This window comes from Palaemon carinicauda, chromosome 28 (genome assembly GCF_036898095.1).
Source record: "Palaemon carinicauda isolate YSFRI2023 chromosome 28, ASM3689809v2, whole genome shotgun sequence".
NCBI lineage: Eukaryota > Metazoa > Arthropoda > Malacostraca > Decapoda > Palaemonidae > Palaemon > Palaemon carinicauda.
The window spans coordinates 7287041-7300164 of NC_090752.1; the positions used below are offsets into that span (position 1 = coordinate 7287041).

Below are 13124 nucleotides of genomic sequence, written 5' to 3' on the forward strand. Positions count from 1 at the left end.
AGCAGCCATTGCCTGGCCCTCCCTGGTCCTAGCTTGATTGAGAAGGGCATTGGGGAGCTTACTTGCTGAGTCATCAGCAGCCATCGCCTGGTCCTCCCTGGCTCTAGATTAATTGAGAAGGGCATTGGGGAACTTACTTGCTGAGTCATCAGCAGCCATTGCCTGGCCCTCCCTGGTTCTAGCTTGATTGAGAAGAGCATTGGGGAACTTACTTGCTGAGTCATCAGCAGCCATTGCCTGGCCCTCCCTGGTTCTAGATTGATTGAGAAGGGCTTTGGACGTTGGTCATATGTGTTCATGCTGTCTCCAGGGCATTGACCTGTCCCTTGCATTTGTCATTCATGAGTGACCTTTCAACCTAAATTTAGACTTTTAAAATGACATTTCTTATAGAATACAAGTTTTAGTATTTGTATATAAATTTATTGAATGAGATTTATTAAGTAATAATTTTTAAGGTCTTAATTCGTCATAATAAAGCTTTTTTCCTATGGCATGGACTCAGGTCAGCGCAAACAGAAAACCCCTTGGTATGGGTAGAAGAGACTCTTTAGCTATGGTAAGCAGCTCTTTCTAGGAGAAGGACACTCCAAAATCAAACCATTGTTCTCTAGTCTTGGGTAGTATCATAGCCTCTGTACCATGGTCTTACACTGCTAGAGTTCTCTTGCTTGAGGGTACACTCGGGCACACTTTCCTATCTAGTTTCTCTTCCTTTTGTTTTGTTAAACTTTTTATAGTTTAAATAGGAATATTTATTTTAATATTGTTACTATTCTTAAAATATTTAATTTTTCTTTATTTCCTTTCCTCACTGGGCTATTTTCCCTGTTGGAGCCCCTGGGCTTATAGCATCCTGCTTTTCCAACTAGGGTTGTAGCTTAGCATTTAATAATAATAATAATAATAATAATAATAATAATAATAATAATAATAATAATGACAACAACAGAATCAACAACAATAATAATAGTAATAATAATGATAATAATAATAATAATAATAATAATAATAATAATAATAATAATAATAATAATGACAACAACAAAATCAACAACAATGATAATAATAATAATAATAATAATAATAATAATAATAATAATAATAATGACAACAACAAAATCAATAATAATAATAATAATAATAATAATAATAATAATAATAATAATAATAATAACTTTTTAGTCTTCTACTTTACCTCCTAAACTAATTAATTTTTTATTTTTTTCATCTTCCTGTTCATCTCCTTGATTTTATATTTCTAGTACATTTACAATTTTTTCCTTCAGTAAGCCCTCGGTACTGAATGGTCCTTCCGGACCCAACGCGAGGTCATTTGACGCAAATTCGTTATAGATATCCAATCTTTAATTAGCAATGCATTAAAATCCAAGAAGGTTTTTAATGAAATAATTTTCATCCTTGTCGTTTTCGACTTCCAATTTCATCAGATCTTTAACAAATGCAATTCATTAAATTAGATTTCAGTTATAATCCAAGCTCTTTTTTATGAGGTCTTGGTAAATTAAATGATAAAAGTAGCATTTTTGTATATTATTTATGATTAATTAAGCGCTTAATACGTACAATTACCTCCCCCAACGAACTTGGAAGGAGGTTATATTTTCGCCTCTATTTGTGTGTGTGTGTTTGTTTGTGAACAGCTTCCTGGCCACAATTTTAATCGTAGAGTAATGAAACTTGCTGGGATTAACTGTTATGTAAAAATCTGGAAATTATTAAATTTTGGAAGGTCAAGGTCTCGGTCAAGCAAAATGTCCAATTCACGTAATCAGCCGTAAGTTTGGACATCATTGTCACAGAGACTTCGAACTTGGTTCATCATATTTGAGTGTATGAAAATCCAGGCCAATTAATACAAGTTAAGGTCAAAGGTCAAGGTTAAGGTCAATCAAAAAGTCGAGAAATTAGCTGCTGCGGTGGTCTGCGCTCTAATGGGTGTCCCTCTAGTTTCAATGAGTTTTTGCACCGTTGTCGATATCGGAGAAAAAAAAAATAAACTTTTGGAAAAAGTTCCAGAATGATTTTTCCAAAATCCAAAATCTGTGACCAAATAAAGAAAAAAATATGAGCTCAGAATATAATTTTGAATCGTGTTTACGCTGAATTATATGTTAATCTGTATTTACTAAGGCTTAGTGGAGCTGCTGTTGATATAATTTATGATATGTAAAGGATTTTCTATAAAGATTTCTCATTGAAATATCCAAAGAGGATTTTCATGAGGCTATCATAGAAATGTTTTCATGAAATTATTAAAGAATAATTTTCCTGAATTTCCCCGAGATGGATTATTATTAAAGTTCAAAGAATGGTCTTCGTGAAATCTTATCAGAAAAATTTCATGAAATTACTATAGAATAATTTTCATGAATTTCTACGAGATGAATTTTTATCAAAGTTCAAAGAATGGTCCTCGTGAAATGTTATTAGAAAGAATTTCATGAAATTATAGAAAGATTTTCATGAAATTATTATAGAAAGGTCTTCATGAATTTCCCCGAGATGAATTTTTATCAAAGTTCAAAGAATGGCCTTCATTAAATGTCATTATAAAAATTTTCATGAAATTATCATAGAATAATTTTCATGAATTTCTCCGCGATAGATTTTTATCACTCCATGAAATATTGTTAGAAAGATTTTCATGAAATCTCAAGCTTGGTTGGCATGTGTTCAGTATCGGATTTTTTTTTTTAATTCTAAAATTCGTATGTTTAGAGATCTGGTAATTCTAAGAGTATTTATTTTCCCTTTTTTTTTTAAAGATCTGATTACGTCAAATTATATCCCTCTAACAGGATATAATAAAACTGTAAACGCCTTTATATCCGGGTACAGTTATAAACATTATTACCATTATTTTAATGATATTACAATGAATACATGAGTTGCCTGTTTAGGTTTATGGGTTATTATTATTATTATTGTTATTATTATTATTATTATTATTATTATTATTGTTATTATTATGGATATTATTATTATTATTATTGTTATTATTATTATTTATGTTACTTGCTAAGCTACAACACTAGTTGGAAAAGTATGATGCTATGAGGCCAGGGGCTCCAACAGTGAAAGTAGCCCAGTGAGGAAAGGAAACAGGAAAAATAGAATATTTAAGAACAGTAACATCCTATTAACTTCATGTTTATAGGTTATTATTATTATTATTATTAATATTATTATTATTATTACTTGCTAAGCTACAACCCTAGTTGGAAAAGCACGGTGCTATAAGCCCCGGGGCTCCAACAGTGAAAATAGCCCAGTGAGGAAAGGAAACAGGAAAAATAGAATAATTAAGAACAGTAACATTGAAATGAATATTTTCTATATTAACTATAAAAACTTTAACAAAACAAGTGGAAGAGAAATAAGATAGAATAGTGTCCCCGTGTTTACCCTCAAGCAAGAAAACTCTAACCCAAGGCAGTGGAAGACCATGGTACAGAGGCTATGGTACTACCCAAGACTAGAGAATAATGGTTTGATTTTGGAGTGTCCTCCTAGAAGAGTTGCTTACCATTGCTAAAGAGTCTCTTCTACCCTTACCAAAAGGAAAGTAGCCACTGGACAATTACAGTAGTTAACCCCTTGGGTGAAGAGGAATTGTTTGGTAATATCAGTGTTGTTAGGTGTATGAGGACAGAGGAGAATCTGTAAAGAATAGGCCAGACTAATCAGTGTATGTGTAGGCAAAAGGAAAATGAACCGTAACCAGAGAGAAGGATCCAATGTAGCACTGTCGGGTCAAAACAAAAACATAAATTTGAAGGTTATAGGAAATTCAACCTTAAATAATAATAATAATAATAATAATAATAATAATAAATCGTCTTTTTCAGTAGTAATATCACAGAGGGCAAGCAATATTTCGGGAAAAAAATAATTTTTTTTTTCTTGTAGACCATAAACAGCCCACCTCAATAAATTTTATTATATATATGGCAAAATCAACAACAACAACAACAATAATAATAATAATAATAATAATAATAATAATAATAATAATAATGATAAAAATCGTCTTTTTCACTAGCAATATTACAGAGGGCAAGCAATATTTCGTGAAAAAAAAAATATATATATTTTCTTCTCGTAGACCATAAACCGCCCACCTCTGACCTTATTCCCCACCAATAAATCTTTACTGCCACGCAGGCAGAGGAGGAGTGGACGGGACCTACACATAAATGTAGAACATTCTGACATTTCCTTGGAATCGGAACGGCCGGATCAGGAATTCCGGACACCGGGGGATCCCGGGAATTCCGGACACCGGTGGATCCCGGGAATTCCGGACACCGGGGGATCCCGGGAATTCCGGACACCGGTTGATCCCGGGAATTCCGGACACCGCTGGATCCCGGGAATTCCGGGCACCGGTGGATCCCGGGAATCCAGGACACCGGTGGATCCTGGGAATTCCGGACACCGGTGGATACCGGGAATTCCGGACACCGGTGGATCCCGGGAATTCCGGACACCGGTGGATCCCGGGAATTCCGGACACCGGTGGATCCCGGGAATTCCGGACACCGCTGGATCCCGGGAATTCCAGACACCGCTGGATCCCGGGAATCCAGGACACCGGTGGATCCCGGGAATCCAGGACACCGGTGGATCCCGGGAATCCAGGACACCGGTGGAGCCCGGGAATTCTGGACACCGCTGGATCCCGGGAATTCCGGACACCGGTGGATCCCGGGAATTCCGGACACCGGTGGATCCCGGGAATTCCGGACACCGCTGGATCCCGGGAATTCCGGACACCGCTGGATCCCGGGAATTCCGGACACCGCTGGATCCCGGGAATTCCGGACACCGCTGGATCCCGGGAATCCAGGACACCGGTGGATCCCGGGAATCCAGGACACCGCTGGATCCCGGGAATCCAGGACACCGGTGGAGCCCGGGAATCCAGGACACCGGTGGAGCCCGGGAATTCCGGACACCGGTGGAGCCCGGGAATTCCGGACACCTGTGGAGCCCGGGAATTCCGGACACCGGTGGATCCCGGGAATTCCGGACACCGGTGGATCCCGGGAATCCAGGACACCGGTGGATCCCGGGAATCCAGGACACCGGTGGATCCCGGGAATTCCGGACACCGGTGGATCCCGGGAATTCCGGACACCGGTGGATCCCGGGAATTCCGGACACCGGTGGATCCCGGGAATTCCGGACACCGCTGGATCCCGGGAATTCCGGACACCGCTGGATCCCGGGAATTCCGGACACCGGTGGATCCCGGGAATCCAGGACACCGCTGGATCCCGGGAATCCAGGACACCGGTGGAGCCCGGGAATTCCGGACACCGGTGGAGCCCGGGAATTCCGGACACCGGTGGAGCCCGGGAATTCCGGACACCGGTGGAGCCCGGGAATCCAGGACATCGGTGGATCCCGGGAATTCCGGACACCGGTGGATCCCGGGAATTCCGGACACCGCTGGATCCCAGGAATCCAGGACACCGCTGGATCCCGGGAATCTAGGACACCGGTGGATCCCGGGAATTCCGGACACCGGTGGATCCCGGGAATCCAGGACACCACTGGATCCCGGGAATTCCGGACACGCCTGGATCCCGTGAATTCCGGACACCGCTGGATCCCGGGAATCCAGGACACTGCTGGATCCCGGGAATCCAGGACACCGCTGGATCACGGGAATCCAGGACACCGCTGGATCACGGGATGCGACTGGAATATGATACTGACAAAATTGGGATGGTTTTCATTTGGGGTATTTAGTGTACTTTTTATTTTCATGATTTATTTTTTTTTATTTTGTGTTGGATGTCTGGTAATTATTTGGAAATGTGGGAAAAAATTTTGTGTATGAATGTTTTGAGTTTATGGTAATGCATGATTATGCTCGTGAAATTCAAAACACATGTGATTAGCGTCGATGTATATATATATATATATATATATATATATATATATATATATATATATATATATATATATGTGTGTGTGTGTGTGTGTGTGTTTCTGTTTGTACTAATGCGTATGTTAATATGATATATTTTTTTTATGTATATGGTTTTTAAAATTAAGATTCATTATGATTAGGCAACCACATCATATTTATATCTTTAACGAAACTCGCTTTTTTTTTTACAGTCACGACTTTTCCAGCCTGAAACAAATTTGGTTCTTGAGCATAAATTATATATTCAAAACTTGAGAAAATTTTTTTCTTTTCATTAAGTATAATCAACGCAACCAATAATAATGAGCCGTAATTATATATATATATTTCTATGTGGAACGTGACTTATAAATACGGCAAGAATTGAATGCTCACTATATAATACGAGTATAGTGAAAAACACGCGTCTCCTTCTAAGTGCTCTGGGCCTCTTGTGCAACAAACCATATAGGTTGAATTGTGAAGCTACACCAGTCAGGTATTAACTGAAAAGCGGAGTGAATGGAACTAACTTTATTTGGACGGAGCGAACGTATATGTACAAGCCGTTCCAGTCAAGAACGGTACATAAATTCAAACGCAATGAGACAAGCATATACAGGCATAAATAGGTTATCAGTGCGAGGGGAGAATGATGATGACAATATATATATATATATATATATATATATATATATATATATATATATTTATATATATGTACATATATATTGTATATATATTTATATATATAAATATATTTATATACATATATATATATATATATATATATATATATATATATATATATATATATATATATATATATATATATAAACAGAAATACCTGTACAGTGTACGAGCGTGTGTAATACACGTGCGGTACAGAACCAAGATTGTAGAATCCCTTGGGTTGAAATGGCCTAAAATCCAGGCTGCCTTCTCCTCCAATATACATTTAAAGTTATGATTCTCTTCCAATATACATTTAAAGTTATGATTCTCTTCCAATATACATTTAAAGTTATGAATTATGATAGCACTCATAAAACACTCATAACGGTGTGAGTCTAAAGAAAAAAAGTCAGGATTGTTTTTATTGATTATATTACAATGAGTTGCAAACTAATGACATTGAAACAATAGCCAACAGATTTAGTAGATTTGAGAAAAAAAGCCCTTAGAACAATAATGGAAGTTGAGTGACAGTACAGGGTTAGAAAGGAAGCTATAAGAGAGATTACCCGAGTTCCATATTTGGATGAGACCATGACGAGGGATAGATGGAGATGGTTTGGGCACACTCTTTGCATTTCCCAAGAGAGATTAGTTCACCAAACTTTTAATTGAGCTCCATAAGGCACTAGAAGAGTTGGAAGACCCAGGCCTACATAACTGAGGTCTATGAAGCGTGAAGTTGGAGGTGATGAAAGGAGAAGTATTGATTTAAAAGCTCAAGACAGAGACAACTGGTGAAATCTATCCGAGGCCCTTTGCGTCAATAGGCGTTGGAGGAGATGATGATGATTATGAAATTAATCATTATGAGTTTTGTTTATTGGGGCCATGTAACATTATGTAACATTTTGCTTGGGAAAATGAATAGCCTTTTTGAAGGTGAAATGAACTGTAAAATTATAATTTCAATAGGGAAATCATGTGTATATTTTTCCTTTTATGAAGGTAAGGGTTTTCATGTAAATCAATGGTATATTTTTGTGTATATTTACGAGTGTAGGCTTTGAACCCTCTCCCCTGAGACTTGCGGCCGAGATGCTGGTGAGCTGAATTATTGTGGCACCACACTCTCTCAAAGGCGTATTTTAAAAGACTACACACACACACACACACTTACATATATATATATATATATATATATATATATATATATATATATATATATATATATATATATATATATATATTTATTTATTAACTGGGCTTCACAAGTTGGAAGACCCTGGCCTACATGGTTGAGGACAATAAAGCGTATAATAAGAGATGATAAATGGAGTTAAGTATTGAATTGAAAGCCCTTTACCTCAGTAGGCGTAGAAGGAGATGATGTTGAGGATAGTGATGATGATGATATATACATATAGTGAGTGTGTGATTCGAGGCATAGGCTCGGGTCCTTGCACAGCCATAAGCATTATTTTAAGAGTTTTCTGTGGATGGATGTTCCCAAAGTTGAAATCGATATTTAATTCTAGTTTGGGTTGTTTTATATATATATATATATATATATATATATATATATATATATATATATATATATATATATATATATAAATTCGACTTAGAGGCATAGGTTCGAGTCCTTGCCAGGCTGTTATTCATAAAAGAATTTTCAGAGGATCCAATATAAATTTTGATTTCTGGTAAATATCTACAGATGTATGTACACAGATTTATATATATATATATATATATATATATATATATATATATATATATATATATATATATATATGTATATATATATGTATATGTATATATATATATATATATATATATATATATATATATGTATATATATATATATGTATATATATATATATATGTATATATATATGTATATGTATATATATATATATATATATATATATATATATATATATATATATATATATATATATATATATATATATGGATGTGTGTGTGTTGAAAGAAGTCTTCCTGTATGCCCCAGTGACTGTGTTAGGTCTGGAATTCTCTTGCTTCTCTTTTTTCCGGGAAAACGAAGGAGTAATTAGTTAATCGGAACGAAAAAGTACATTTTTTATAATGGGACTCTTATTATTATTATTATTATTATTATTATTATTATTATTATTATTATTATTATTATTATTATTAGCTAAGCTTCACCCCTAGTTGGGAAAGCAGGATGCTATAAAATCTAGGGCTACAACGGGGAAAAATAGCCCAGTAAGAAAAGGAAATAAGGAAATGAATAAACTACAAGAGAAGTAATGAACAATTAAAATAAACTGCTTGTGAACGAAAAATAATTTCTCGTCACTCCAAAGTGTCTCTCGTTATTATGTCTAGTAATGAGCAGAAGTTTAGAGAGAGAGAGAGAGAGAGAGAGAGAGAGAGAGAGAGAGAGAGAGAGAGAGAGAGAGAGAGAGAGAGAGAGAGTAAAAATTGCAAATGAAAGGAGACACTCGACAGCCTCTCTTAATTGGAAGACAAAAAGAATCCTGCGAGGAAATCTGTCTCGCTGGTAAAAAAGGACTTCCGCTTTCCTTCACATTCGTCTCTTTCTGAGACCAGCTCGTTCCCCGCAACAAGTGAGAGAGAGAGAGAGAGAGAGAGAGAGAGAGAGAGAGAGAGAGAGAGAGAGCGAGTAATGTGGCGCTTGTTCTTGAAATTTCTCTCCCAGAATGCCTTGGGATAACTTGGAAAAATTTCATACGAAAAAATCTTTCCAGTAAGTTACAGGAAGTCTAAGTGGCTGGGGGGGGGGGTAGGGGGCAGGGGGGTTAAGATGGAGAAGGGAAATAAAGGCAGGGGAAATTTGAAATGCCAGGTAAATGTGGAGATAGAATAAATGAATGATAGATATGCAGAAGAAAGAACATTGATGTATGTAAATCGATTTTATCCAACTGAGAAACAGAATGAAAAGTGGTTGTGGTAGACTATTTTAACGTCCCTGTCTAGTGATCTGCTGGACTGGTGTTCGAGATCATCTCTAGCTCGATAATTTCTTTAGTGTCTGCAACCTCACCATCCTTGTGAGCTATGGATGGGTAGTTTGGTGGAAGCTTATAGACCTACCTGCTGAGTCATCAGCAGTCATTGCCTGTTCCTCCCTGGTCCTAGTTTGGGTGTAGAGGGGCTTTTGGCGTTGTTGTCTCTAGGGCATTGTCACTGTCCCTTGCCTCTGCCATTCATGAGCTACCTTTATAAGCCTGGCTCAATGGAAGAAGGGTTTGGTATGATTTTGAGGTCAACATAATTGCGATTTTAATGCAAATATTTCCATTATAATTGAGAAAGATCAACACTTTTCAAAAGTCCTATAAGTTTGTTGCTAATTATCTATGTTAAAAATATTCCTCAGAAGTTTAAAATCCCCCCCCCCTTTTTTTTTTTTTTTTTTTTTTTTTTTTTTAATGGGCTAACATAAGTCTCTCTTCATAATTTATATATTACAGGTCTATTTGGACGTTATTACGGATCTCAAAATATTTTCTAACCATTTCTCATATATAGTTTGCCTGTTCCATTATTTCCATTCCTCACTAGGCTATTTTTCCCCGATGCAGACCTTGGTCTTACTGTATAGCATCCTGCTTTTCCAAGTAGGGTTGTAGCTTACGTAGTAATAATGAGAATATCTATTTTGTTTTCCTAAGTGTCAGTCATATGAAGAGAATAAGAAGAAGTTTTGGAAAGAAGTGAAGAGAGTAAGGAAGGCCGGCGCAAGAATTGAAGAGACAGTGAAAGATGGAAATGGAAGGTTGTTAAAAGGAGAGGAGGCAAGGAAAAGGTGGGCGGAATATTTTGAAAGTTTGCTGAATGTTGAGGATGATAGAGAGGCAGATATAATTGCGGTTCCAGGTGTTGAGGTGCCAGTGATGGGAGATGAGAATGAGAGAGAGATTACAATAGAGGAAGTGAGGAGAGCACTAGATGAAACGAGAGTAGGAAAAGCATCGGGTATGGATGGTGTGAAAGCTGAGATGTTGAAGGAAGGGGGTGTGACTGTACTTGAATGGTTGGTGAGATTGTTTAATGTGTGTTTTGTGTTGTCAATGGTACCAGTAGATTGGGTCTGTGCATGTATTGTACCACTATATAAGGGTAAGGGAGATGTGCATGAGTGTTGTAATTCAAGAGGTATTAGTTTGTTGAGTGTAGTTGGAAAAGTGTATGGTAGAATACTGATTAATAGGATTAAGGATAAAACAGAGAATGCAATCTTGGAAGTACAGGGTGGTTTTAGAAGAGGTAGGGGTTGTATGAATCAGATTTTTACAGTTAGGCAGATATGCGAGAAATATTTAGCAAAAGGTAAGGAGGTGTATGTTGCGTTTATGGATCTGGAGAAAGCATATGATAGAGTTGATAGGGAAGCAATGTGGAATGTGATGAGGTTATGTGGAGTTGGTGGAAGGTTGTTGCAAGCAGTGAAAAGTTTCTACACAGGTAGTAAAGCATGTGTTAGAATAGGAAATGAGGTGAGCGATTGGTTTCCGGTGAGAGTGGGGCTGAGACAGGGATGTGTGATGTCGCCGTGGTTGTTTAACTTGTATGTTGATGGAGTGGTGAGAGAGGTGAATGCTAGAGTGCTTGGACGAGGATTAAAACTGGTAGGCGAGAATGATCATGAATGGGAGGTAAATCAGTTGTTGTTTGCGGATGATACTGTACTGGTAGCAGACACAGAAGAGAAGCTTGACCGACTAGTGACAGAATTAGGAAGGGTGTGTGAGAGAAGGAAGTTGAGAGTTAATGTGGGTAAGAGTAAGGTTATGAGATGTACGAGAAGGGAAGGTGGTGCATGGTTGAATGTCATGTTGAATGGAGAGTTACTTGAGGAGGTGGATCAGTTTAAGTACTTGGGGTCTGTTGTTGCAGCAAATGGTGGAGTGGAAGCAGATGTACGTCAGAGAGTGAATGAAGGTTGCAAAGTGTTGGGGGCAGTTAAGGGAGTAGTAAAAAATAGAGGATTGGGCATGAATGTAAAGAGAGTTCTATATGAGAAAGTGATTGTACCAACTGTGATGTATGGATCGGAGTTGTGGGGAATGAAAGTGATGGAGAGACAGAAATTGAATGTGTTTGAGATGAAGTGTCTGAGGAGTATGGCTGGTGTATCTCGAGTAGATAGGGTTAGGAACGAAGTGGTGAGGGTGAGAACGGGTGTAAGAAATGAGTTAGCGGCTAGAGTGGATATGAATGTGTTGAGGTGGTTTGGCCATGTTGAGAGAATGGAAAATGGCTGTCTGCTAAAGAAGGTGATGAATGCAAGAGTTGATGGGAGAAGTACAAGAGGAAGGCCAAGGTTTGGGTGGATGGATGGTGTGAAGAAAGCTCTGGGTGATAGGAGGATAGATGTGAGAGAGGCAAGAGAGCGTGCTAGAAATAGGAATGAATGGCGAGCGATTGTGACGCAGTTCCGGTAGGCCCTGCTGCTTCCTCCGGTGCCTTAGATGACCGCGGAGGTAGCAGCAGTAGGGGACTCAGCAGTATGAAGCTTCATCTGTGGTGGAAATGTGGGAGGTTGGGCTGTGGCACCTTAGCAGTACCAGCTGAACTCGGCTGAGTCCCTGGTTAGGCTGGAGGAACGTAGAGAGTAGAGGTCCCCTTTTTGTTTTGTTTCTTGTTGTTGTCGGCTACCCCCCAAAATTGGGGGAAGTGCCTTTGGTATATGTATGTATGTAAGTGTAAAATTAGTTCTCTTGCTTGAGGGTACACTCGAGCACACTATTTTTTTTTATTTCTGTTCCTCTTGTTCTGTTAAAGTTATTATAGTGTATATAGGAGATATTTATTTAATGTTGTTACTCCTCTTAAATATTTTATTTTCCTTTTTTCCTTTCCTCACTTTGCTATTTTCCCTGTCGGATCTCATGGGCTTATAGCATCCTGCTTTTCCAACTAGGGTTGTAGCTTAGTAAGTAATAATAATAACAATAATAATACAACCCTAGTTGGAAAAGCACTATGCTATAACCCCAAGGGCTTCAACAGGGAAAATAGCCCAGTGAGGAAAGGAAACAAGGAAAAATAAAATATTTTAAGAACAGTAAAATTCAAATAAATATTTTCTATATTAACTATAAAAACTTCAACAGGAGGAAGAGAAATAAGATAGAATATTGTGTGCCTGAGTGTACCCTCAAGCAAGAAAACTCTAACCCACGACAGTTGAAGACCTTGGTACAGAGGCTATGGCACTATCCAAGACTAGAGTACAATGGTTTGATTTTGGAGTGTCTTTCTCCTAGAAGAGCTGCTTACCATAGCTAAAAAGTCTCTTCTACCCATACCAAGAGGAAAGTGGACACTGAACAATTGCAGTGCAGTAGTTAACCCCTTGGGTAAGGAAGAATTGTTACATTACATTACATTCATGAAGTGTTAACATGTCTTCTTAAAAATAAGTTCCACCGTATTCAAGATTGTAGTTAGAGCTGTATTGGCATTGCCAAAAAAAGCTTTA

General features: G+C 37.8%; 1 protein-coding gene across 1 annotated transcript in view; it reads left to right on the forward strand.

Annotated features, from left to right (window-relative positions):
* The first annotated feature begins 490 nt into the window (after positions 1–490).
* LOC137621392 (collagen alpha-2(IV) chain-like) overlaps positions 491–13124 on the forward strand; it is a 21088-nt gene continuing 8454 nt past the window's right edge. The window contains exons 1-2 of the mRNA XM_068351690.1: positions 491–559; positions 4193–5773. Of these exons, the coding sequence (XP_068207791.1) occupies positions 491–559; positions 4193–5773 (1650 nt within the window). The remainder of the gene's footprint in view (positions 560–4192; positions 5774–13124) is intronic.